This window comes from Neurospora hispaniola (genome assembly GCF_033458365.1).
Source record: "Neurospora hispaniola strain FGSC 10403 chromosome Unknown B0T23scaffold_3, whole genome shotgun sequence".
NCBI classification, from domain to species: domain Eukaryota; kingdom Fungi; phylum Ascomycota; class Sordariomycetes; order Sordariales; family Sordariaceae; genus Neurospora; species Neurospora hispaniola.
This window is the reverse complement of record NW_026944408.1, coordinates 4,189,493-4,215,731: the sequence shown is the minus strand read 5'-3', so window position 1 is coordinate 4,215,731 and position 26,239 is coordinate 4,189,493. Positions and strand designations below refer to the sequence as shown.

Here is a 26,239-nt window from a genome sequence, read left to right as displayed (position 1 = left end):
TGTGATTTCGTGCATCCGACTGCAACATCGAGACCGCCAGAGTTCAGCGAATCCATGCGTCTTCCCTCGCGGCGGCGGGGAATGAATGCACTGGCCGAATTCGCCTATATAGGATGTCTGGGCGATATACACTAGTAACAGTGATGAGCGAACCCAACTATGACTATGTTAGCGACTGCTACCTATGATGGCCTTTTCCAACAGTCTAATACAACGCCGCCTACGATCTCAACTCGGAACGGCAGCTCTACTCGCGCCCGTGACTCTAGTTGGCCAGTCCATGTGGCCGTGCGCTCCATGGTTCTTGCGATGTCCCGAAAATCCCAGAGGCCGTTCGTCGGCATCACGGCTGGAACGGCATCGACGGGGAAGACAAACAGCCACATCATACGTATCGCTCTGATATCAGATTTATCGCCGACAGCTTCCAGGTCAGGCGGCTTGAGTCCATGATTTAGCTTCATCCCACGGTCCACCTGTTCATGGCAATTGCCTCGGCTCCCTTTCCCAGTTTCATCTGGCCAAGAAAAAGACGAGCAAATCGGCATCCTATCCCGCGGATATTGCAGACGGGCGCGACGCCGTAAGAAAAAGCATCGCGGCTCGCAGGGTCCAAGCGTTAACAGCCGCGAGCGCTGGTTCGTTTGGGACTCCGGGGAAACAAGGACTGGAGCTCCAGACCACGGGAAGTGTCGCTGGCTGCCGGTCTGAACTGAAGCTGAATCGAATCGACCAAAAGGGTGTTTCCCAGCTGCTTGAAAAGCTCATCCCCTGCCTCGCTTACGTTTCAACTTCTCTTCAGATTCCCAATCACATCCGGGGTAGCACACACGGGACACGGCCGATGAAGCTATTTCCCCAACAACACTACATACATACCGGTGCACAAGCTAGCCCCATGGTATCGGATCACTGTGATGTGATGGCCAAACCATCCCAGCCGTGGGACTACCTAAGAGAGAGAAGGCGATAACTCCGGGACTTGTGCGTCCGAGCGATCCAGCGATCTTCTCTCCGTCGCCGCTTCAAGATCGATGGATGGCCTCTCGGATCTCCCCCGCATTTCCAGTATTAACTTGCGAGTTTTTGTTTCATGGAGGCGGGTGAACTGCTTGCTGCCAGATGTGTTTGGTCAAGATGAATTTTGACTCTTACTTCACATTTACCGCCACCAGATATAGGGCCCCGCAGCATCATCACCAACGACTACTTACTTACATCATATAGGGGCCGTGCGTCATCTGGTGATACGAAACTTGAAGAGCCAATCGGCTCTAATTTCGCGTCAGTCTTTCTTTCCTCATCCTATCTTCAGTTAGATCCCCGTCTCAAGTACTAAGAAGGCATTGCAAAGTCGTATGCAGACGCACTGACCTTATATTACACATGGGCATGTTAATATGGCGATGATGATCCATTACAGATCCAACACCGAGTGAGCATTAGCCGCGCTGTTTGAGACCTTTTAGCGTTGTGTTTCTGAACAGGAAGATCTCTCTCACCGCCTCATTCAGGCAAATAATTGACATACATGGAATGATATGACGATGGATGAATGTTCAATTACTGGACTCGAACAACAAGTTGGGACGTGAAGTGGCCGCTTGAGGGTCCTCGGTGATATTCCCTCGTCTAGCAAAGTTCGCACTTCCGATGATACGAGTAATAGTGCAATGGTTTTGTTCTACAAACCTTATCAAACGCTGATAGTACTTTTTCGGTCTGTATTCGCAGCAAGAGCAAGAGATGATCTGAAGCAAGAAGGCCTCGGTAGCTGAACCGGAAAAAAAACAAATCAAGGAGATTTACAGGAAAGAATTCGAGAACGGAGCGGTTCTGTACTATCCTATCTAGTCTCCAGACACTCGTGCATTGCACCCTTGGACTCGCATTCCCCCCTTCCAGACACACATCACCAGTTTCCTCAGGTCCGTCTTTCAACATTACCATCTAGTTATAGATTACGGGTCAAAAATCACCCCGTAGATATCGTGAACCATCCGGTCTCTTTTCAGACAATGTGCATATATTATGCTCAGGAAACGAAACATAGACGTCAACAATTACTTAGGCTCGTAGCCGTGAACTATCAGACATCCCGGTGAGCCATGTGTAGATTGAATGACCGAACAGTATAAACTGTGTACAATGCACTTCAAGAGTCTTTCAAACCTCCGCAGTCAGGGTGTCACATAATCATCACTTACATGCAGAGTCAGGGCCAGGGGCAGGTTCGCCAAACCAAAGCTGAGTTGATGCGAGTTTCACACTTCGCAATGGAAGTTGCAAATCATGAATCAATTCGCCGCGGGAGACACTCGAGGATGACTCCTCCAATGTACACCCGCATCTATGATGACCATCACTGCATTCTTCTTGGCTTTGACATGCCAATTCTTCCATACCTCTCTCCATCTTGTGATTTTCAAGCATCAGGTTGGTTATCTGAGAGGCAGTGAAGGAAAAGGTCTGCAAAACTCGTGCCTTCTTTTGCTTGGGCAGCTTGTCCCATCGCGGCTGGCTTGTTGAAATCTGTAGGCCTGGGGTGGTCGTCCGCCAGTTCCTGCCCGCCGCTCCTTCCATCCCGTCTGCCCGCTCGCCACTCCTGCCTCGCCAAATCTCCGTCACCCTCCTGCCCGTACTTGCCCGTACCTGCCATACTCCATACCAACAGTCGTCCCAAGTCCAACCCCCGTGTCCCCCTTCTAGACATATAACTTCCCTTCACCAGCTCCCTTCTCGTGGGCGGCTCGTTGGTGTAATTGGTAACATTCCCGGCGTGGAAATTCCGCGTCTGCATACGTGCCGCAGGCCTGCCTGCAAGACAACGGTTTGAGTCCGTCACGGGACGCTCACGCTTTTTTTTTTTTGTTTCCTTTTCGCCCTTGTTTTTTCTTCTTTCTGAAAAGACCTGCCCAGCCACGCCCATTCATTCCCGTCATGATGTAAAGACGGGGGAGGAGGGAGGGTCTATGGATGGGAAGCTGGTGGGTGATACATCAGGTGTGTGTATTGGAGGGTGAAACGATAGGCTCAACGGGACAATACGCGAGTGTCCTTGTTGAACGTTCTTTCTGTTAAATTGCCATCGTGAAATCTCTGGTTAAAATGTACCCCAGCAAACTCATAGGCCATTTATTTGACATCAGATGGTCTGTTTTCCGTTTTCTTGAAATAGACGAGAACGACATAAACAAGTGGAAACCAGCCTTCAGTACTAACCTTTACATCCATGGCACACCTAACCATCTTGCATAGTTCAGCACTTCACGGCTGATGAGCGGTCAGTAACTGGGCACTTAGAGGAAAACTAGGTAGCACTAACTCCAAGTACACCTCGGTCGAAGAAGAAGATACGGGGAAGGATCGCGTTCATACCTAGGTACCTACCTAGCTACACCCCGCACAATGAAGACACAACTGAAAATGATAACCGAAATGGGAACAAAAGCATGCATGGGACGGTGCCATTTCACTCAAATGTCTGTCAGACTAGATTACCTACCTATCCACAACTTACCATGTATGGCATTTAACGAAGATATACAGCGGCTTACGGAATCCAGGAAAGACCTCGGCAAAACCTCCTTGAAACTCTAAACGCCCTTCTGGCTTATGACCATGGTCAATCACCCGCGGTTGAGCAGACTCGGAGATAGATAGTTTCTGGTGCTACGTGAAGAATTTCTTTCGATGCAAGATATCGATCGGGCGTTGTATTCGCATGTTCGCTCACCTGGATCGATGGGGAAGGGAACAGTAATCAAGTCGATATCAATGTTAACGTGAGATGTTTGGGAGTAGAGGAGTGATGATCGTTTTGGGAAACGTAAAAAGGTGAGGCCAGAGCGACGGTGGAATGGAGATTGAGGAACAGGCAATAAAGCAAATACCATTCGGGCTAAAACGGAGGTTCTCTCTTGGTATTATAGAATTGCGAGGTCGACCCTGAAGTGGGAGGCGTCCGCGAGTCTTTCACAGCGACAGGAAACAGAAGTGTTGTGGCAGGTGGTCGAGCAAAAAAGAGTAGTTGCAATGACACGCAACGACAACAGTGGGACATCATCGGGATGTAGACTCCCCGATCGAGTAAAGTGAAAAGGGCAGACAGATCTTGGCCAGACCGAAATTTGGGTATTACTTTGTGTACACGGCTATGTCACCTTGCTGTCTATATCAACAAATTCATTTCACAAGCCGCAGTATCTATCCCTTTGGCTCAATTACACGGTTTTCGCTCTTCTAACAGATCAGTCCTCATCCCAGTTCTGTCGTAGATAGGTAGTTAGCAACAAATTTCCGAGTCGGCCAAGAAAGGGCGGACTTGTGGAAAACTTACAGGGTTGGGACCGGGGGGCTTAGGACCACCGGCTTGTCTGGCAACAATAATCTGATCAACAGAAAGAACCGTCCTGGCAGCCTCGGTAGCAAGCTTGATAGCCCACTGCTTGGTTACAAGGAGATCGAGAATACCCTCCTTCACGGCATCAAGGGTACCGGTGTTGTCGTTGTTCTGTAAACTTGTCAGTCACTGCTCAAATCATGATGAATACATGACGAAACATACCTCGATATCCACACCTGTGGACCAAGTATCCTTCTTCTGATGGGCGGCGTAGAGCCTGCTAAGCACCTCGGTGGCATCTAGACCAGCGCTCTCCGCCAATAACCTAGGAACGACCTCAAAGGCCTCACCGAACTTCTTGATCGAGTACTGGGCGAGACCCTGGGTTCTCTCGCCAATAGCCTGTATCCTCTCGACGAGCTGGATCTCAGTGGCGCCGGCGCCAGGGACCAAGCGAGCATCCTTTGTGATGGCCTTGACGACGTTGACACCGTCATCGACGGCACGCTCAACATCATCGAGGTGGTTCTGAGTAGCGCCCCGCAGAACGAGGGTTGCTGTCCTTGTAACCTCATCCTCCTGTCTAAACACGGTAACGCGGTCACCGCCAATCTCCATAGTCTCCACAACGTCGATGCTGCCCATCTCGTCGGGCATGGGCGCACCCAGACGGGCCAGGGGAGTGGCACCGACAACTCTGCATACGCGCCTGAGCTCGAACTTGGACAGAACCTTGAGAACCAGGATGCCGTATCTGTTGAGGTAGTGCATCGCCAGCTCACCGACTGTGGAACCGGCAACGACGACTCTGAGGCCGGAGTTGTAGAGCTCCTTGATCATCGTCTCGAGCTGGTTCTCCTCTCCCTTTGTGAAGTCGAGCATCTCCTGGGCGTTGTGTAGTAGGACGGTGCCCTTGGTCTCGGTCTGGCTGGTATCGATGGGGCAGGTGTAGACACCGACCTTGGCCTTCTTGGCCTTCTTGACGGTGCCGCTGGGCTCCTTGGGGAAGACCATGCCCTTGACGACCCGGCTCTGTTCGAGGTTGCCACCCATAATCTTGACAACGCGGATGTTGTCAACGTTGAAGTTGGCGGGGTTCTTGGGGAGAACAGCAAGGATGGCCTCGGCGACCAGATCAGCAAGGAAGTCCTCGCTGCCGTTCTGCTTGCTGGCAATAACGGTCCTGATGGCCTTGCTCAAACCCGCCTGCGAGCGCAAATCCTCCACCTTGTCGACAACAAGCTCCTCCAGGGTGTCCAGGGCAATCTTCTGGGCGCGCTCGTAACCGGTGACAATGTCGGAAGTCTTGAGACCCATGCGCAACAGGTCCTCGGCCTTCTTCAGGAGCTCACCGGCAAGGATGATGACAAGGTTGGTAGCATCGCCCATCTCGGATTCTTGTTGTTGACTGGCCATGACCAGCAGCTTAGCGGCGGGGTGGACGACATCGAGCTCGCGGAGAATGGTAGCGGCGTCGGAGGTCAGGATCATCTTCTGGAGGTGGTTGATGACGATCTTGTTGCGTCCATAGGGGCCGAGGGAGGTCTGGACGGTCGAGGAGATGGCCCTGCAGGCATCGATGTTGCGAAGGACGGCGCCATCCTCGGAATCGTAGCTGTTGGTGTTGTGCCATGGTTAGAGCTTGGGTCCTGTCTTGGTACTGCCGTATGTATAGATAGATCATGAACCCCTTGGGACCGCATAGGCGCAGGTAAAGCGATGGAGGGGAGTTTGGCGGGGTAGGACTTGACGTCGATTGCTGGCAAGAAGCAGAGCCAGGGGAATAAAAGAAGACAAAACCTACTTGTTGTAGCCGCCTTTGAACAGACCGGCGTTCGGGGCGTTGGGGATATTCAAGGACATGGTGGGCTGATTCTGGTGTTTCTCCTGAATCTGTGTTGTTTTGGTCGGGCTTCCTCTGTCTTGCGGTGTCTTCACTGGCCGTAGCCAAATGCCAAATGGACCTGCCTCCTCAGGAGCTCCCCTCCCCCCCAAGCGGTGCGGGGCCCACAAAAAAAGTCGATGAAGCGGATAGAAGACAGCAGTGGCGGACTGGCGGCAGGCAGCGGCTAGACTATGTGGATAGGGAAGCTTCAGACCTCCACTCGGCGAAGCTGCTCCAGTTGGGAGCTAAGCGTTTGATACCTCCATATACTGCATACTATTTGAATATGCCAGAGCATCCCGCCCCGTCCCTGATCTCGCAACCAAGAATTGTCGACTTTCAGAGGGAGCATCCAGAACAGCAGCTGGGATCCATCTCTTAGCTACCGAAATAGTGGGCCTGTAACTGTACGTATGTAGTGTACTTGGGTACATGATCAGCCTTGTCCCGTCGCGATTGTTACAGCGGTACGTGGACAGACGGGCGTTTTGGTCGTTTCGTGACTTTCAGGTCCCGCCGCCGCCGCCATCCACGTCCACTCAGTCCACCAGTCCATTGATTCACTTCTGTTCCTTCTCTCCGTCCCAACTTCAACCTTCATTTCCATTGTGACCGCCCGACAGACAGTGCAGGTTTAAAGCAGCAGGTGGCCGGCCCTTTTCACGCTCCCTTCTCTTCTCGCTTTCCGCAAACAACAAGTCGCTTTGCTTTTTCTTTCCCTTCGTTCGTCATTCTTGTAACGATTCACGATCGCAAACACAAACAACTCCACTATTAATCATTAATTCACCACCACGGTAGAACTGCTCCAACAATGGCACCAGGTAGGTCCAGGTTCCCAAACACCCAAGACACGTTCCCACATCTCCTCCATATTCTGCCCTGCCACCTCCATCCGCTTTTCCCTTTGTTCCCTTGCCTTACCTTGCAATTGCGCTTTGCGAATTCCTCCTTCTCCATCCATTACTCCTCGTCATGTCTTCCTCCATCATCCTCAAAATGAAGAAAAAGGTTACTGACCCTTCTGCCCATCGCCCCCCATCAGCGAGCTCAGTCCCGCCCCAGCTGCCTCCCTCGGTCGAGGAGGCCTACCGCAGGAAGTGCATCCAGCTGAAGCAGCGCACCACCGAGGTTGAGGAGGCCAACGATGCCGCTCGCCTGCGTCTGGCCCGGCTGAAGCGCCAGGTTGAGAAGATGAGGCTGGAGCGAGCGTTCCTTCTTGAGCAGTTGGCCAAGAGGACGAGCACTAACGTGGAGGACTCTGACGGCAGCCCCAGCCCGCCGCCCACAGTACGTGACGCCATATCATCACCCCCAGGATCACCTCTCCATCCGGGCGGACATACTCGCCATCACAATCAGCATCATCATCATCACCATCACCATACATCCCTTCATCAATCACGCACAGGTCGGGTCGGTAAGCTGACAGCCACAACCGTGCAGCCAAAGGAGAAGCCCTTGCGTATCAAGCGGGGACATCGCAAGCCCTCTGCCATGCCCAACCTCGACCTGCCTAGTGCCGCAGGCGCCACCTTTATCAACCAGAACCTTCAGACCCAGTCGCCGAGTTCCGACGCCTTCTCGGCCGCCCAGCCGACTAACGGTCTGCACAAGGGCACCCTCAGGCCCCTCAAGCCGAGCAGCGCGTTTGAGCTCTACTGTGACGACAAGCGCGCCGCGTCGAAGGAGAAGGCAGCTGTGGCGAAGGCGGCGGCGGCGGCGGCGGCCAGCAAGGAAGCCGCCGAAGGCTCCGGCAGCCCCGAAGATGTCGACAACGACAATGAGAACGAGAACAATGGCGATATTACCGATGTCGAAGAAGAGACGTTGTCGCGCGAGTGGAAAGATCTCCCCGAAGACCGCAGGAAAGAGTTCGAAGACCGAGCCGATCGGGACGCGGAGCGATATAAGAAAGAGAAAGACGCCTACGACGTGGCCAAGGCGGAGGAAGAAGAGGCGGCTGCCAACGCGGAGAAGGCGGCAGCATCAGCATCAGCATCAGCAGAGGCAACTGACAAACCCAGCGGCTCGAAAAGCAATATCGGCAAGACGGATGATGCCGAGGGTGCCACGGCCGAGGAGATGGACGTTGATGCTGATGCTGATGCCGAGACCACCGATGAGAGGAAAGCAAGCAGCGCCAAGGCCGGCGAGGAAGGAACTGACACGCCGCGGGCGACACAGGAGGATGTCGAGATGGCCAATAATGACACCGATCAGGAGACGAAGGCTGAACAGCCGCAATAGGGGAAGCGCACCATGTCTGAGCTCAGGGATGCATCGATCACTTCTGTTGTCATTGAACTCGGAGGATCACTTCTGGTCCGATAATTGAGAATAGCTGACAGATTTACTGGTCATCGATGGCCTGGAGTATGTGTATCATAGAGTTCCCATTCTTCTCTTCCATTACAGCCTCGCTTTGGCTTAGCGGTACATCGACGTGTCTTACGGATCTTTGGGCAGGGGCAGGATAGGATAGGGTTGCGGTTGCGGTCGCGGAAAAAATCAACATATATGTTCCTTACTCATCATACATTTTGAGGACAACTTTGTGTAATTGCTTACAGAAGACCAAAGAAAGCTTCGTTGCACGAAATTGAATAGAAAGATCAGCTTTTAACACCAACGAGCTCGAGACATTGCTTCCTCCATAAGAATCAAACCCCTTCGGCAAAGAATCACAAAGATTTTCGCTGCATGTCTGTCCCTGACTCTCAAGTGGGAATTCACATAATCGGCTCTAGCTTCGATATAATTCAATCTCTATCACCATCATGAGGCCTCCTCTCCTCTTCCGCCCCCCTGGATTCCATGTCTATTTCTATTTCTATTTCCACTCTCCCTTCTCCTACCCCTGATACTCAACCCGCCACGACCGTCATGACCACCATAACTACCACTACCTGCAATAAACCGAACACCCATTAGCTTTGGCTCGGGATCAACGAGGAAGGCACTCACCTACGACCCAATCCATTTTATTTTAATTCTCTGTCAGCTGGGAGGTGGCGATTTGGGCCCGATGCTTCGTACTCTGAATTTTTCCAGTTGATCTGCAGATTTTGCAAGAAGCAACTAAGCCCTTCTCCACGACCGCCACTCCTCCATCACCACCACCACACTCACACTCAGTCAAGCCATGTACGAGGCGTTTGCGAAGCCTCATCCACGCATAGAAGAGGTAGTATAGGCGCAAAGTTTCGAAATGAAGACCAGAGCCATGCGCCACCGCCCACACATTTGGTCAACCAATGCCAGAGCTGATGATATATATAAGGAATATTTGCTACCTAGTTAGTTACCTCATTCTCAATGCCAGCTTGCTCTGGTCAGTAAGTATCAAGTGCCAAGAAGAAGGAATCCAAATCTGACATCTGCCCATGTTCTTACCATGAAATCTTGGTCACTACGCAGTCAAAGCAAAGTAAAACAAACAGGAAAACGTGAATGAAATGAAATGTATTAACTATGAATCTTCTCAACGCCAAAGCATCGAGTTTCGACTGTTATTACTTTTAAGAAAGAAACCATTAGTGATTAATGATGCACGTTCTGCCCAAGTCAGCCAACCATCTGGGCTCATTTTCCTTGCCATGAAATCTTGTTCGTATACTCGTTGTTGAAGTCCGCGTGAGAACCATCCTCATGAACAGCTTTCGCTACCATCCCGAATCTGGACAACAGGCTTGGGCTCTTCCTTGACGAAAGGGTTCTAGATCTGGCCATCGTTGCGTTGAGTGACAGGGACAGGGGTATTCTGGATTTGACCATCACCGATCTGAGCAACGGGGACAGGATCCTCCTCGGCGGGAGCATTCTGCACCTGACCATCATCGATTTGAGTGACAGGAGTTGTGTCTTCCTCCACAGGGTCGTTTTGAACCTGACCGTCGCCGATCTGGGAAACAGGCTCGTCATCGTCCTCTCCCTCCTCTGCGGGAGCATTCTGAATCTGTCCATCCCCAATCTGGGTAACGACCTCCCCATCCTCATTCGCAGGAACATTCTGCACCTGACCATCACCGATCTGGGCAACAGTCTCTCCGGCGGAGTCACCCTCGGGCTGTTGTTCCTCAGACCCCTTCTCGACATGGTCATCCTCCGACGTTTGCTGCTCAGTGTTTAGTACCTGGCCGTCGGGGATCTGAGCAGCAGTCTCCCCAACCTGGTCGCCCTTGGGTTTCTCTTGTTGAGCCTCCTAAACCGCAACCTTGGCCACCTTCACAGCCTTGCAAGTGGGGTTCTTGGGCGCGCCGCTAGTAACCCACGCGAGTACGTTGTAGTAGTAGCCTCCAACTTGCGCCCAGCATGCCTGCCAGTTCTGGAGGGCGATGGCGCCAGTATTCTGGGGGTATTGGCCCGGAACATACTTGGAGTCGTCGGTGTAGGTAGGAACAAACAGCTGGTCCTCGTTGTCAAAGGCAACATTGAGGCTCGGGGAAGTAGAAGGCTGTGAAGGTCATGTTAGTAAGTGGTACTCGGCTGGATGAGGGACGAAAGGGAGTAACGTACCATGAACAGCGTCGTGGCAACGTTAGAGCCAGGGTCGTAGTTGAAAGACAGAGGGGAAGAGACGGTGATGACACCATCTTGGCCGTTAGCCTCGAGGTTCCAGATCAAGAGACCGGAGTTGGAAGGAACGTTGTCGTTGACGGTGTAGTTGTAATAGAAGGAGGCTGAAGAGGAGCCGGCGGGGCTCTCGGTGCTGCCAAGGCACAGCGACTCAATGGCGGCACCGGCGTGGCAGGCATAGAGGTACTTGCCGTCGATGGAGGAATCATCGGACTTGAGCTTGAGGTTGAAAGGGCCATCTTGGGAGTAGGTCTGGGCCTGAACGGCAGCGGTGGCAGTGAGAGCAGCGAGAACGCCGGACAAGGTGAAAGACTTCATGGTGAAGAGTGAAAAGGTGTGGATGGGATGGACACTGGAACTGGTAGATACAATGATGATGTTGTGTGTCTAACCAAAAAGTTGTATAAGTGGTGTCTGCTGGTGATGCTGTTGATGAAGAAGATGAAGAAGAAGAAGAGAGATCAGAGTCGATGGGGGAGAGAGGATGGGAAGTTATATACTGGTCCGGAAGCAGAGAGTTTCTACAGATTTCTTTGTGACTTGACGTAGCAGTTGAAGGGCCTCAGGAAGGAAGGTTGCACTGAGAACCAATGTCGATGAGGATCACGAGAATTCTGGGGAAGGACACCCATGGAAGACGGGAGATGGCCGGCGGATTCGGCATGATGGGCCCATTGCGGTGACGATCAGCATGATCACTAGTGGTTCGGCGGGTCGGCGACGAGGGTAAGAACGAAGCGAAGCTATCACGGACTTGGCCAAAACAGGAGAGGTTCAACCCGTGTTCAACGAACCAGTGCAACCACGTATTGCTTGGTTGCATTGGCAGTCCCCGTTAGTGAGTATCCATCACGGCTCTCGTATAAGCTTTACGAGAGAAAAGGGAAGGATGACTTTACCGATCCCACATATGGGAAACTCCCGCTTTTACCGGTGAAGTCAGTCTTGACGACCGACTGGAGTGAGAGCTTTAGTGTATGTAACGTTCGGGCAGTTACCGACTGAGCCTAGTGTAAGCGCCAAGAACCGTGACGTTGATGAGCCGACGACGGCCGCAGTAGCTGACCAATGCCCATGTCCTTATCATGAGTGTGGCGGAGGGCAGGCCAGGCCCTTCCGTTGTAGAATGCAGTTTCAGCCGATGAGCAACTGCAAGACGGAGCTGAGGTAACTACACCGCAGTCAGGCCTAGTGTAGGACCGGGCAGTTAGTGCGAGGTAAAAAAGCGACGATGGTTCTTTTTTTTTTTCGGGGCAGTGCTACTGTGAGAGGTCCATCGTCACCGCCATGCTGCTATCACCTCTCTCTGTTCTCGTATTCCGCAGAACTCCCGCTTACACCCAAACTTAGCTGACGCTTGGAGATAATGCGGTTAGGAAGGTCGGTAGTCGGATACCACTTGCCGAGATAATCCACCTCTCAAGATACCAGCCCTAGAAAGGAGGCGCATTAGTAGCGCGGGACTTTATGGTGTCTTCAATCGACATGACTTGATTCTCCCGACTTTGTATGCTCTGTCTCAACAAGTGTGATTGTTTTGTTAGACTCATTCCAAAAATCTGTTGTGATCCGATGTGGATTGAGTTCTTCGTGACCCTTTGAGCACGATCAAAGGTCTCTCCGAGGAACCAAGCCAACAATACATCAGCATTGTGACTCTGTTCTGAGATCCCCGAAAGTTCGATATTGGGCTCAAAGCAGAATGTCCGACTTGTGTTGCAGTGATCGATCGATGACGGAAGGAGTCCCTTCTCGCGCTTACTTGAGCCAAAAACTGTTTCCGTCTTCCATTGAGGACGGGACGGAATACGAGACAGTCTTGTGTGCAAGTATGCGGTGATGACTATCGAGGGTAGCATCGTCGGCATGCGCACCGAAAGCGACCACCATGATTCACAACTCCATTTCCCATCTATCAGCTTCAGGAATTCCACTACCATCACGGCCATAACCTCACACACCAAACCCCCTTTTTCGGCTGAATGAATTACTAAGTGCTGGATGTGGTGGCCTCCTAACGGCCTGCCTTTGAGCTCGTACTGGTAAGCCTCCTCACCGCGGGGGTCACTAGTGGTTATACTGAAGGACCAAGCTGTCGATATGATGAATCGAGTGTTGCTGATGATGTCGTCGGGGAACTAGAGGAGGCGAATGCAATCTGGACCGTGCAGGGAGAGCGACGCGAAGACAGTTGGTTCGCTGGGTTGGAGAGGGAGATTGACGACGGCTGTCACTTGGAGATATTCGGGGAAGAAGTCTGAGAATTATTGACTTGGTGGGTTTTGGTGAGGGTAGACTGGCGGTTGAAGGGAGATATAATGCTGACATGATCGATACTGCCAGACCTTATAGCAGGGGGAGTGATATCAAATGAGGCTAAGCATTGTCGTCAAGGCCATGTTCATATGTAGCCACCGCGAGGCGTTGAAGCTTAGATTCAAGCGTTGCCTCATAAGGCTTGATTCTTCACTTCGGAAAGCCGCTTTTTGACACAAGACATCGATGGAGAGTTTGAGGGGATTAGATGAATCAAGGTTTTCCTTCAGATGCTTAACTGTTCTGTATCATAGGGTCTCCACGAAATGGGCTAACGGCCCAGGCAGTAAGAAGGACTTCTTGGTAGACTCTCTTCAGATTATCTTCAGATGATGATGATGATACTACTCCAAACCCGGGAAAAGATGTCAAAGATGAAAAAGGGAAGAGTGATTCCCCTGCAGAATGGAAACCCCGCCCTATCCCCGCACTCACAGCGCTCAAGCACCATCAGAGTGGCAGATCTGACGGGCTGAAGACAGCGCAACCCTGGTCGCCCCAGCTGCCCTGGCGGGCCTTACCCGTTCCTGGCGTCCCAAAACTGCGGGAGTGGAGAAGCTGGAAGTGAGTGTGTGTGGTGAGGAGGCTGGGGTGGGATGGGGTGGTCCAAGCTCGGTTCCCCAGCAACCAACCACTTCCCCAGCCTCCATACTAAATCTTGAACTGTCCGCAGCGCTGCAGGGTCTCTGTCTTTTGCCCACTTTGTGTAACGAACAGGAAAACGCGAATGCAGGTTCCATGACGGTTCAATGGACACACAGGGCGACCAGCGCCGGGAGAAAAGCCCGTCATGTGCATTCCCGTGAATGGAAGCGCAAGTGCAAGTGCAAGTGCAACTCGTGCAGACACTGAAAGTCTTTTTCTTCGGGGTAGAGGTAGCGAATAGGGACAACAGCGACTCCCTGCCTTACTTCTATCTGAGTGCCAGAAGTAAACAGTCCCTCATCAGTCACGACTCAGCCCTCCAACTTCAGCTCAGCTGGCTAAGCTCGCAACTGGTGCTTGTCCTGTCAGTGTGCCTGGGCTGTCCTGCCCCGCTACTGTACGTATCGCGCCTGTCGATGCCAGCCCCCCCGTTTCCTGTTCCTGGTCCAGGTCCCAGTTTCCAAGCCGGCAGGAACTTGGCAATCTTTTTGTTGCCAGGCGCGAACCGCCGCGCGACAGCTTCGCCCACTATTGTTCATCCAACTTTTGCCAATATCGTCGTGCCTTCCTGTACTTAGTTGCAAGAAGACGGGGGATTGAGCAACTTCTGTCTTGATCTTTCCTCGGCCTGTTCCGAGCTGGCCGTCTCTTCAGCAAGTTGTGCCCGCCCGCCATGGCGAACAATCTTTCACCGCCCGGGTCGAGTTCCTACTCGTCCAATACCTTGACGGTAGGCGATGGAACTTGGGACTTTGAGAAGAATACCTTCCTGCTTCCCAATCTCCAGGGGCTCAACTTTGAGACGATGCGATACAATGGTATGTGCGGTACATGCCTTTCACCAACAAAAGAATATAACTAACAAGGAACTCCGACTCTTCTCATCAATGACAGGCATGGGCAATCGCTTCTCGACCTTGACCGAATATCACAGTCTCATTATCGGCCACGGAGTGATTGCCGCCATCACCTTCCTCTTCATCATCCCAATCGCCGTCTTCATTGCCCGTTTCTACTCGCGCCGACCTGGATACGCCATTCGATATCATGCATACCTGCAGATCATCACTGTCGGCTTCAGCACTGTCGTCTTCGTTCTCGGCTTCATCGCTGTCGGTCCTCCCCGGAACCTCACAAACCCACACCATGGCATCGGCGTCGCCATTTACGTCATGATCTTAGTGCAGGCTTTTGGTGGCAGCCTGATTCGCAAAATCACCGGCCATTCATTCCGCCTACATCTTCATCGTTGGATGGGCCGCGCTATTGCCATCCTGGGTATTGCCCAAGTGCCGCTTGGCCTGACGCTCTATGGCTCGCCCAAGTACTGCTTTATTCTTTATGCCCTTTGGATGGGTTTCCTTCTTGTCTTGTACTTCATTCTTGATTACAGAGACAAGGAGCGCCGCGAGTACTACGCAGGTGGCCCCCGCTCCGAAGTTACTGGATACACGGATGAAAAGTCGGAGAGCCATCACCATGGAAGGAATTGGCTCGGTCTGGCAGCCGGTGCTGGCGCATTGGCTATGCTTCGTGGTCGCAAGCGCAACCGGGACGAGGAAAGGGCCCTGGACCGCAGTCCCAGTCCATATCGCTCCCATGCTCCTCATGACGGGGAAACTGATATCACCTCCTCACATGTCAGGCACGACAGCTATCACGACGACAAGTATACCGACGTGTCCTCGCGACGCAACACGGGTGAAGGGAGCGGATGGATGGGTAAGCTGGTTGGGCTTGGTGCCGGTCTTTTGGCCGCCAAGTATCTGAAGAAGAATCATGACCGTCGTGATGACGAGTATTCGGCTGTCTCAACAGAAACAGGACCTAGTCGTCTTCCTCCACGGAGAGGAGGTCCGGCACCAACCGAAAGCGACTATACCGACTATACCGACTTTACCCGAACCGACAATCGACGAAATTCCAAGCAAAATCCGATCCTTGCTTCCGAAGCGGAGAGCGCTGCAGATGACCGACGCCCTTACCGACCTGGCACACCACCACGCTCGCATGCTGGCCGTCGTAATTCGCGATTCGACAGCACGATTGTCTCAGACTATTCTTCCTACGTCAGCCCTTCTAGAAGAGAAGAGCCCGAAAAGAAGCGGAGCAGCGGGGCTGGGAAGGGTCTGCTCTCGGGACTTGGCCTTGGCTGGTTCGCCAAAAAGACAGTGGACCGGCGTGCAGGAAAGGAAGAGGATCGCATAAGGGAGGAAGATGAGAGGCGACGTGAAGAGGAGGACAGGCGATTTGAAGAGGAAGAACGCAGAGCTGGACGTCGGAACTCCAAGTTTACCGGTGATGGCTACCCCAGTCCTTCCAGACGTGACTCCCAACGTCGCCCAGCGGCTATGCGCCCAGCAGCACCAACAGACATGACCAGCACGACCGGCACTTCGGTTCTCTCTGACGAGTTTACTACCATGGAGCCGCGAGGACATGCCCCTTACGACCCAGCGCCCATGAGCGGCGGAGCTCGACCACCACCTGCACCCATCCCAGTTGCCGGAGGTGCTGGTGCGCCGCCTACGATTGTTCCCATTACTCCTGGACCCTCCGGTTATCCAGCTCCTGGAAATGGCCCGGTTGCTATGCCCGCGATGCCTCCCGACCCGCGCGGCGTGTTCTACCCACTGAGACCCCCGACCGATACAAGCAGCAGCGACCTGACAGATGTCAATGCTGACAGGCGACGACGAGAGGCTGAGGCGGCGGCCGCAGCAGCAGCAGCATCCGCCAGTCTCCTAGCCGCACAACAACAAGAAGACGACCGGCGTCGCAGAGGCGGCCCTTCTGACCAGCCCGCTCCTGGCGTCAAGGTCAAGGTGCAGAGTGACAGAGATAGGAACATCACTCTGCGTAGGATGACGGACGAGGACGCCAGGAAGGGCAGCAGCAACAACCGGCGCCGCCGAGGCGACTCGGTCAGCAGCAGCCATTCGGAATCGGAGCCGAGCAGCGGTAGGCGGTATCGCAGGTCGGATCGCCGCGAGAGCAGGAGTTCGAGCCAGCGCGGCCGAGCCGAACGGGCGGCCGAGGCAAGGGTAGACCCTTCGGTCAACCCATTATATCCGGCCCCTCTTAACACGGGTGGTAGCGGTACACCGAAGCAGCAGGCATCCTACGGTGGAAGTAGCGGGGTGCCGCCGTATGCTGGACCTTCCGGGGGCCAGATGCCCAATGTCGCAGGGACGATTTCTAGTCTGGATAGTCCCGGGCAGTGGAGCGCGCTGAGCCCGAGCGGGGCGAGCCAGAATCCGGGTGGTGGTGGTGGCGTTAAGAGAGAGGTGTCGAGTGCGGCAGAGAGGAGACAGAGAAGGAGGTTTGAGAGGAGAGAGGGAAGTAGGCAGCGGGCTGCTACGGAGTCGTCACTCGGAGGTTAGTGAGTGACTTGTGTGTTGAGCCGGGTTGAGGTTGATTGGTTGGCTGGTTTTGCTTTTCTTTATACGTGTTGGGCTTCTTCTCTATTCCCCCTTTTGCGTCGGTTTCTTTCCTTTTCTTTTTCTCCGCTGGATTGTGTTTTCATCCATGCCGGCATGGCGTTTGGGTTTCCTTTATGGCTGGTGATCACGAGATGATGGATGCAGGATGATGGATGATGCTGTGGATATATGACCTGGATGATGGGTGTTTTGGTGCCATCAGTTGGACCAATTCTCAAAAGGAATGTTGACGAGTTTATGGACTATGGACTCGATATGCCGTGTATATATCTGCTGTCAAGGTAAATGATGGATGGATGGGTTATCCGCTACCGCTCCTACATTGTTACAAATTCGTGATGTAACAATGCCTCTCAGGATGCGTCACTGTACCTTGCAGGAAGTGACTTCAACTTTGACTCAACTGGAAGGGCTCAAGGAAACGTCGAGGCCGCAGATCGGTATCAGTGATGCCAAGCGATTTTGGTGATTTTTGCTTGACTTGTAAGAGAACAAGAATAGATCCCGTCTAAATGGAGTTCCTGTTGTGTTCTTGGGCCTAATCATTGACAGACAGACAGGCCGATACTGCGGAATTGTGATCACATACCTTATCAGGAACCCCCAGGGTGTGTGATTTTGGGGGCACACAGGGGCCTGCATTTGCTGTGTGCTGCCCCGCATAGATTCCCCGCCATCTGATCGGGTTCGTAGGGTACAGGTTCCCTACAGGTGAGGATCGCCAAGTTGCCCGTATTTGATCTTATCTCACACGCGACGCGCTTTCCATCTTCACACCAAGACAACTACGCTACATATAACCAATTGCGACAAGCCTCGCCTGTTAACAACAACTTAACGAATCCAACACCAACTGCCAATCTAGGTAGCGCAAAAGCAGCGAGAAACAACATGTCAACAGATCAAACACAACAACAACCAGAAGCCATGCCGTCGTCGTCATCAGCACAAAGGCAAGGATCGCAACAACCGCAATCGCAATCGCAATCACAGCCACAAGAAACGAACGGTCACAACCAACAAACATCATCTTCAGGTCTATTATCCCAGTCACGAAACCAACAACAACAACAACAACCACCACCACCACCACCACCAGCAAACCAAACCCAAACTCAAACTCAAAATAGTCAACAACAACCAGCCGAACCCTCCTCTTCCTTCGAACCCTCCCAACAACAAACTCAACCCGCCGAAGAACAACAACAAGAAGAAGAAATAACCCCAGGCCCCCGCGCCACCCGCCTTCAACAGCTCTTCAGTACCACCCTTCGACACACCCTCGACAAGATCTCGCGCGACAACTTTGCGGCGTGTTACCCGACCATTGCGGCGCGGGCGCCGGGGACGTTGGAGTTTGTGCAACGGCAGATGGTGGAGAGGTTGGGGGTTCAGTGTGATGTGAGTTTTTGTCCTTTTTTTTTCTCTTTGCTTTATTTGTGTGTGTGTGTGTTTTTGGTGTGGGTTGGGGTGTGGTTGGATGGTTGGGTGGGTGGGCGAAGAGACGGGGAAAAACTGAAAAGTAAAGAAAACGAAAAACAAGAGAAAAGGAAGAAGAAAAAGAAAAAGAAGAAAAAAAAAAAAAAAAAAAGGATGGCGATGGGGGGAACGGGAGGAAGTTGGGACTTGGGACTTGGGTATAATAAGTGAAAAAGACGGAGGGAAGAGGCGAGAGCGAGCGGAGGCGAATTAGGGTGTTGTAGGAGGTGGTGAAGCAGCTGGGCAAGTTAAGTTGTGAAAATGGGCCGAGAGTTTGAGGGTGAAAAAAAAGAAAAAAAAAATTGAACAGAGTTGCAGCTGACCAACCCCCCCAAAACAACAGAAAGAATTCAACTCCATCTTGCAAACAAGACAGGTGGTAGCCAAACTCAACGAGCTCGAGACGCTGGTCGGCGAAGCGAATAAGCGGAAACGAGAAGCTGGCGGTGATGATGCCACTCCGCCCGTACCGTAAGTTTTTTTTTTCTTTTTTCTTTTTTTCTTTTTCTTCTTCATCTTCTTCCATAAGAGAGAAAAAAACCATTATCCCCCATCTATCCTTCCGTCCGTAACTAACTGTAAAAAGACCACACACCCTCCCACCATCCATCATCCTCTCCGCCCATTTAGCTCCCCACCTAACAACCACCCACTCCTCTTTAACCACCACCTTACAACAAACCCAAGCCGAAAACCATCAGCTATTCCAGGAAATCCAAGCGCAACGCGCAGAAATCGAAGAGTTGTTGGCCGTGGTAGAAAAGGCGCTGAAGGATATCGAGGGGGCGAACGAGTTATTGGAGGGTGTCGTGGAAAAGGGGTTGGTGGAGGAGACGAGGGGGGTTGATGGAGAGATTAGTTCTATTGGTGTTGATGGTAGGTAAGGTAAGGTAAGGAAGGGGGTTGGTGGAATGGGCGAAGAGTTACTGTGACATATGGGTTTCGGGCGTGGATTGACAGAGGGAAAAGAGGAGGGAGAAAGAGGGTATGAAACTGAGGGACGGGATGAAGCAGCTGAAAGAACAAGATCAAGAACCGTGGGAGAGAAGAGAATCTGGGACGAGAAGCACGGAAGCAGTGGAGGAAAATGACTTCGACTAGAGTTAACTTGGGGTTAGTCACAGTGCTTTTGATGTGCTTGCATAATATGTATATCAACATGGCGTCAGGGGGTTAGTTCATCTCATCATTCACCGCTCTCTTTCTCAACACGGGGACAACCTGGATTAGGGGTTAGAGTTATCCAGATTTCGGCCGTCATGAAGTCGGTACCCAGGAAACAAACTACCTGTACCTACTAGCCATGTCACGCTTGGTCTAGACTGTCTGAGACGGTGGCGCCAGGTTCTGGGAGATGAAGCGATTCTCGGCTGGAAACATGTTTCCTCGTCATTATCGGGCACATATGATATCACACTCGTCAAGAAGACTAGTTGGTGATATTGACCTCTAAATCGATGTACTTGAGAACGCGGTATAACAATAGTTATATCAAGCTACATACGTGTATACATCAATAGTAGTGTATATGCATAGTCAACTAAGCCAAGCCAAGTGTTGTCCACCCACCTGGGTTAGCCGCTATCCTGGGGTACCCATTACAAGAGCTTTGAATCTGATGTCTCCTAGTAACGCTGGCAAACCAACGCAATGCAAACTAGCAGACAGGACCAGATACGATGTTTCATCAGATACGATGTTTCATCCTGTGTCATGGCTCGTCCATAACGAAAATGATGGAAACCCCTGGCCGTAGCCTTGGCGGGCAATTAGCCAACTGGCAACCTGATGCGAGCGGTCGTAGCAATAAACCGAATACGAATAGTCTAATACCGCTTGCTGTATTCCACGCAGACTGTTTCTCAAACATGTCAGGAATGAAAATAATTCGAAAACACATTGGCTAGTCTTTAAAAGATGTTGCCATCCAGGAACTGCCTAGAATTTGGGCTTGAAGATATAATGAAGACTTAGGTGCGTAATGAAAGTATGCCCAAGGTCTATATACTGACTATAACGTATGCAACTTGTTCTTACAACCCTTCGGCAAGCCAACTGGGTCTCAACTGAACAGTTTTGTCAGGGACGAGCATCGAATCCCTTTGCCCATAGCTGCTGCCATCCGTCAGCCCCATCATCCAACAAAACATGATGCCAAACTCCAGTAGCCAATCCCCCTTTCCTTTCCAAGAAACAAAAATGTGGTATTGGTATAGCAAGGAAAATGTGGTCGAAAACTTGCGAGCTCCGAATTCGCAGTCTCTTTCTTATGCTTCCAGTAAATGCAAACGGATCGATGAAGATCAATGCAGGTATATGCCACTCCAGCCGCTCAGTCAGTCCACTGACCCAAGTATGATGATGACGATAAATGAAAAATCACAAAGGAAATGGGTATATGATAAAAGTAAGACAATATCACAACAACAACCTCGCCCGATACGGCACCCGGGCCCGCATCCCCCAATTTTTCGTTTCGATGACCTTTCAGAGCAGTCTGTTTTCCGCCCGAATGATCTGCCATGGGCCGAATAAGTCGACCTCTCCATATGCTGGAGGTAGCACGCGTACCATCCGCCCTGTGGCCCAGTCCACGTACCATCGCTTGCCGTTGGAGATGATGTAGTTGCTTTTCCGTGGACTCTTGAACAGCAAGACCGAATAACAGAGCTTAGCGTAAAGATGATCGTGCGTCTCGGTCCATATTTGTCTCGGCCGCCATTTTCCCGTGTCTGGGTCGACATTCTCGTTCGGATACGATGTTGTCGATAGCCGGCCTACTACCGGATGTTGACCGATGCCTCCTCGCCCAAATGCTGCAAAGTCGTTCTGCCCCTGGTTTCCGCGCTCGTTCTCTTCTTCGTGTATCGTTGGTGGCCGTGCTGTACTGTTTATCTCATTTCTGTCGTTTTCCTCATCCTCCTCACCACTCCTACTTGACGCAGTACTTTGCCTCCTCTCGTTCAACCTTTGAAAGCCGCTGATGTTGTCTTCCGGAGTCGGCCTTTCCCCCCGAAGCCATCGTATCCTTTGAAGTCGCGGTATACTTTGATCCCGAGGGAAGTCTCGCTCATCGATAGGTGCCGCGATGTTGATAGCGGCAAAGATGCAATCAAGCCACTTGACAAATGTCTTGAGCTCGACACATGATAGTAGAAATTGGTCTGTCTCTGCTCGTAAACGGATGACATAGCGCCGCCTGCTGTTGTGTCAGCCATCAAGACTTCAACCATGTCAAGGTATGTAAACGCACTTTCTGTAATCTGCGGCAATTCCGGCATCCGCATGCTGTAGACTGTAACTCTTTTCCAAAGAACCCTTCTTGACCCATGGAGGACTATCTGGCGAGATATCGGGGCCGTCCGGTCTCGATGAAAACCATGTTCGTTCCTTCTTAACCGAGTAGATGTTGAGTGCAGTCCCCCTCAGCTCGACGTAAACCATCTGCCAATTGCGAACCTCGGCGCGTTTGATCGTATGCTCGATTTCCATCTTCCTCATAAACACGCCTTCCGCAATCACATCACATGAGTACTTGGGCAGCACATCTTCTGGAGGAGCGACCGGCTTCGAACCCTGCTGCGCCGCGGCCAGTGCGCGCCTTTGCGCGGCCATGGCGGACTTCATGGCCGTCTCATAACTAGGTGGGTTCGCGGGTCGTGAGGTCATGAGGTCCCGATAGAACAAATCCTCCTCCATCGACATGCGGCGCGGGCGCTGCGACGCCTCATCGCCGACGGTGTGCTGCGAGAAGGCATCGCTGGAATCCATGAGTCGCCACCTTCCCGCTCTCCGTGTGGGCGAGTGCACAACGTGTGCTTCAGCTTTGACAGGCCTGGCTACCTATGAATTCCCAATCCGCCTATCCGTCTGTCGGCGGGGTTTGCTAGACCAGTATCGTCAAGGGGCCGTTGTCACCGCCTGGAAGCGATCCAAGGAATCCGTCCGTCGGTCGTTTGCTGTTGGCTTCCTCCTTCCTAATCCGTGCTTTCTGGCATGTTGCCCAGCCCCGTGCCAGGTAGTGATAACTTGCGATCAAAGAGAACTGGATCCAAGCGAAACAGAGGTGAGACAACAAAAGTCGTAATCCTTCACTTGGCAAGAATTCTTTCTCCCAGAAATTGGAACCCAACAGGTAGTTGATGCAGCGGCCCCAGAGGTGGATGAGAGCGACAGATAGACACGGGCAGAACCGACAGTCGCCTTTGTTCAAGTTGCTTCTTGGGTGTGAAGGCGCTGAGCTTGGGTGGCAGTGTGGGGAGGTGTGACTCTGTGGAGTGATCGTCGGGGTGGGAAAAGCTTAGCATAGAGAGACCGTGTCCGACGGAGGGTGGAGGCGCATGAGACGGTGCTCTGGGTGTGTGTGCTGGTATAAAAGCCAGCTTGAGACGCGCGATAGAAGAAGACGGAGGTCGCGGAGAGGCACCTAAGAGATTCAGTCTAAAAGGAGGGAATATGAGGTAATCCAGGTTGTCGTCAAAAACGCGGAACAAGTATCGAAGGAATAAGGAAGGAAACGGTCAGATCCGTCCGAAGCCAAGCCAGATACTAACAATGTGGCAGGGGTGAAATTGGTATGTAGTGTATTGAAGAAACGGAAGAAGAGGGCAGTGGTAAGGTAAGTTTTCTAGAGTCAGTCAGGGCTTGCCCGGGGCCGGAAGAGAAGGGTGGAAAGGGCGAAAGAAAGACGGATGGATGGGCAAAAAGACGGGCAAGAGCAGTTTGAATTGTGTCGGGTTGTGCGAAATCCGGAGCTGAGAGCAAAGTGAGCATGAAAAAGGTGGTGGAGGAAAGTAGCAGTGAGGTGGAAAGTGCAGTGCAAGGAGGAGCTTCCATCCAGAGAAACAAACCTAGGTAAACCTGCCACGAACTAGACTAGAATAGTGTGGTGACTGTGGCTCGGGCTGTAGACGTAGTGTACTTTAGTTGAGTGTGCCTAACTGGGACACAGGACGGGAGGTACAATGAACCTTTCCACTTTCTACCTCAGCTAACCGTCCGGCCCGGGTTGAGTGCGGGAGATGCAAAAGACAGGGGGCTCTGGCGGAAAGCGGTTCCCAATATCGAATCTCTCTCTCACCCCCTACTTCGGTTTTCCCCTTGCGAGGACCCCCCTCCACTACCCTCGACCGGGCTTTCCACGTTTCCCGGGCGTTCACCTAACGAAGGGGCTGAAAGAGCACGCATAATGGTTAGGTTAGGTAGGTACTAGGGAATCGCCTCGTTTCCAAAGGAGCCCCAAGAAGCACCTAGGACTCGCTGGACGCGCATTGCCAAACCATCTCAGCTCAGCATTTAGTATTAGTATGACCAAGTCCAAAAGAGGTTCGCCGTTTTTCTTCTTTTTCCCGTCCAGGCAAAGCACCAGTGGCAGAGGATCCATCAACGAACGGCTTGCAACGGCCGTACGAATCGCCATCATGATGATGATCTGATCTTATGCACACCAAGTCCCATGAACCATGCTTGAGACTTTTGAACCTTGAGACTTTGACAAAGCAGAGAGGACGTCCAGCAGCTGAGTTTTCAAACGCGTCATGTTGAATGGCCCGGATCTGTCTGTGAAGCATAAGCGGCAACAACAACTGGCTTGCAGTTGCAGGTGTCCATCGATCGTTGACCGACGTCTCTATATGCAAGACGAAGAGGAAACAAAACGTAAAAGCGAGATCGGACAACCAACAGGGACTTTCAGCTTGTTTCCGAGACGCATGACGCGGCGAAACACTTCATCGTCTTCAGTTTCCAAGCTCGTCTAGTTCACTTTGAAAGTTTTAACCAAATATATTGAACGATCGTTTTAGCTCGCCTGGTCTGCGTCTCGGCCCCACTGCACCTCTTGCCTTCCACAGCCGTAGCGGCCCCAGCTGGCCGTCTATCATTGGACACACCGCGTCATCCAGCCAATGATAGCGTTGGCTTCAAGCGGATGGGCCACTTTGCGCATGGCACGCTAGACTGTTCCAGGGAGGTGCTTTTGGAGAGAACGCCAGAGACATCACCACAGACGCTCGAGCCATTTCCACGGGCAGTATTTCTACCGCCGACCGACCGGGAGTTCACTGCATTCAGTTCCGTTCACCATGGGAGAGGGAGTGATCCGGCTTGTTGTTCGCTTTGGGAACACATTCAGCCTAGTCATCGAAGCCTGAGAATATAACATCCGTGTCATCGCAGGTGTTGCCGGCCGAGCTGTGTTTTTATTTTTTTTTATTTTTGCTGCAATCCGCATCTCCATCTCGTGGCGGCATCCTGGAAGTTGGACGCAATTTAGTTCTGTGCGACCCCGGCCGTGACCTGCGCCAGAAAACGACTGGAACATCCCAATCGAGAAGGCAGCCGAGGAGTTTTGTTTCAGGCTGGGCATTGGGGACGTGGGTCGTTTTTGACAAATTGAGGCCCTCTGTGGTTGACCGTCCCGATTCTCTTTTCAAGATTCACGTCGTCTCTGGAAGGCGTCCGAGTCGGAGTGCTGGATCAAGTGAGAGATATCTCCTGCAGTCAACTTTCCACTGTTTCACACCTCCCCTGCCTCGGTTTCAGTCCAGTCGAGTCTTTTTGTGTTGTGGACGGCCGGCTCGACCGAATAAGGCTGAAATGCTGCAAATTCAGAGCCAGTCAAGCCAGTGAGGGCTGCCTATTTTACTGTGGTAGGGGTGGGACCCCTGGCCAGACCTTCTCGTTTGGTTGAAATGCCAATGTCTCGTTCTCGTTTTGGAAGGTGGGAGTGTTTGCGACAATCCATTTCTCGGTCAACAAGCTCACGGGTTTCTCTCCGAGTTCTGTGCTGACCCGAATGCTGTTGGCACATTCGAGCCAAAAGCTGCTGCGTCCTGTCAGCTTCAGATGGAATGCCGTCTCTCAGCGCTGCGCCGGACATAAAGGTCTCCAGTCCAATTGTCACTCCGAACCCCCAATCCCAATGTTGCTGTCGGGGGTTTCAACGACGGGATGCGTTTATCGCTGGCAGACTGACATGGTGGTCTGGCATGGGTACTGTGGACCCTGAGGACCTTGATGTCGGGCTCTCTATCAAATCGATTTTGGCCCTTGGATGCAGTGGTCTCCAGATTCGCCCCTGCCTGCCATGCCCCTAAAAAAGATCACCCGCATCTCGCTCGCAATTTCCAAAATAAAATCCGACGAGAATGGGAAGGTCGCTTCTTCTGCTTCTTGGCTTATTGAATGCCAAGATGCCTTCCGGATTCCGATTCTAGTTGATGGTACGGAAGGCACGATGACAGTGGCGGCCATCAATGTGCTCCGATTCAATCTCCGGCCTTCAACATCGGAAAGAGGAATGGAATGATTTGTCTGGGCGGAGAACCGGGCATACCATTAGGTCCTCGCAACCTACTGCTGATCGGGCTTTAATCCGACAACTATGTACTTCACATCCAGGGAGTGCCTTGCCATCCTCCCTTCCCCGCGATAGCAGCAAAAGCACGCAAGCGCCCCTGTTGACAGGTTGGCGTCAACTACCGGCAGCTACTGTTCCGCGTTAACGACTCAAAAAGAGGCAAGAATGGATTGACACTCCGGTGTCGG

The 26,239-nt window shown here is 52.3% G+C and overlaps 7 protein-coding genes across 7 annotated transcripts; 3 read left to right on the top strand and 4 right to left on the bottom strand.

The window, feature by feature from the left end:
* Positions 1-63: 63 nt before the first annotated feature.
* On the top strand, positions 64-486 carry B0T23DRAFT_378365 (uncharacterized protein). The gene has a single exon (XM_062837091.1). The coding sequence runs from the start codon at positions 160-162 to the stop codon at positions 451-453; it is 294 nt and encodes a 97-aa protein (XP_062694599.1). The 5' UTR covers positions 64-159; the 3' UTR covers positions 454-486.
* A 3,414-nt stretch (positions 487-3,900) lies between these two features.
* On the bottom strand, positions 3,901-6,330 carry B0T23DRAFT_378362 (T-complex protein 1 subunit theta). The gene is made up of 4 exons (XM_062837090.1): positions 6,150-6,330; positions 4,568-5,960; positions 4,340-4,513; positions 3,901-4,268 (listed from the first exon to the last, which is right to left on the bottom strand). The coding sequence occupies exons 1-4, from the start codon at positions 6,206-6,208 to the stop codon at positions 4,251-4,253; spliced, it is 1,644 nt and encodes a 547-aa protein (XP_062694598.1). The 5' UTR covers positions 6,209-6,330; the 3' UTR covers positions 3,901-4,250.
* A 307-nt stretch (positions 6,331-6,637) lies between these two features.
* Positions 6,638-8,977, top strand: B0T23DRAFT_378361 (uncharacterized protein). The gene is made up of 3 exons (XM_062837089.1): positions 6,638-7,054; positions 7,276-7,520; positions 7,677-8,977. The coding sequence occupies exons 1-3, from the start codon at positions 7,045-7,047 to the stop codon at positions 8,478-8,480; spliced, it is 1,059 nt and encodes a 352-aa protein (XP_062694597.1). The 5' UTR covers positions 6,638-7,044; the 3' UTR covers positions 8,481-8,977.
* A 517-nt stretch (positions 8,978-9,494) lies between these two features.
* On the bottom strand, positions 9,495-11,126 carry B0T23DRAFT_440876 (uncharacterized protein; the record flags this gene model as incomplete). Its single annotated transcript, XM_062840740.1, is given in 3 exon segments — positions 9,495-10,434; positions 10,447-10,686; positions 10,749-11,126. 3 exon segments carry the CDS (start codon positions 11,124-11,126, stop codon positions 9,949-9,951), a joined length of 1,104 nt encoding a protein of 367 aa, XP_062694596.1. The 3' UTR covers positions 9,495-9,948.
* A 3,316-nt stretch (positions 11,127-14,442) lies between these two features.
* Positions 14,443-19,575, top strand: B0T23DRAFT_403935 (uncharacterized protein; the record flags this gene model as incomplete). Its single annotated transcript, XM_062838827.1, has 6 exons — positions 14,443-14,587; positions 14,664-17,147; positions 17,642-17,695; positions 18,114-18,613; positions 19,035-19,162; positions 19,278-19,575. 6 exons carry the CDS (start codon positions 14,443-14,445, stop codon positions 19,573-19,575), a joined length of 3,609 nt encoding a protein of 1,202 aa, XP_062694595.1.
* Positions 19,576-20,884: 1,309 nt separating this feature from the next.
* B0T23DRAFT_128035 (uncharacterized protein) lies at positions 20,885-22,622 on the bottom strand. Its single transcript, XM_062832140.1, has 2 exons — positions 21,945-22,622; positions 20,885-21,890 (listed from the first exon to the last, which is right to left on the bottom strand). Exons 1-2 carry the CDS (start codon positions 22,460-22,462, stop codon positions 21,179-21,181), a joined length of 1,230 nt encoding a protein of 409 aa, XP_062694594.1. The 5' UTR covers positions 22,463-22,622; the 3' UTR covers positions 20,885-21,178.
* A 496-nt stretch (positions 22,623-23,118) lies between these two features.
* On the bottom strand, positions 23,119-23,619 carry B0T23DRAFT_128033 (uncharacterized protein). The gene has a single exon (XM_062832139.1). The coding sequence runs from the start codon at positions 23,525-23,527 to the stop codon at positions 23,240-23,242; it is 288 nt and encodes a 95-aa protein (XP_062694593.1). The 5' UTR covers positions 23,528-23,619; the 3' UTR covers positions 23,119-23,239.
* Positions 23,620-26,239: the final 2,620 nt, after the last annotated feature.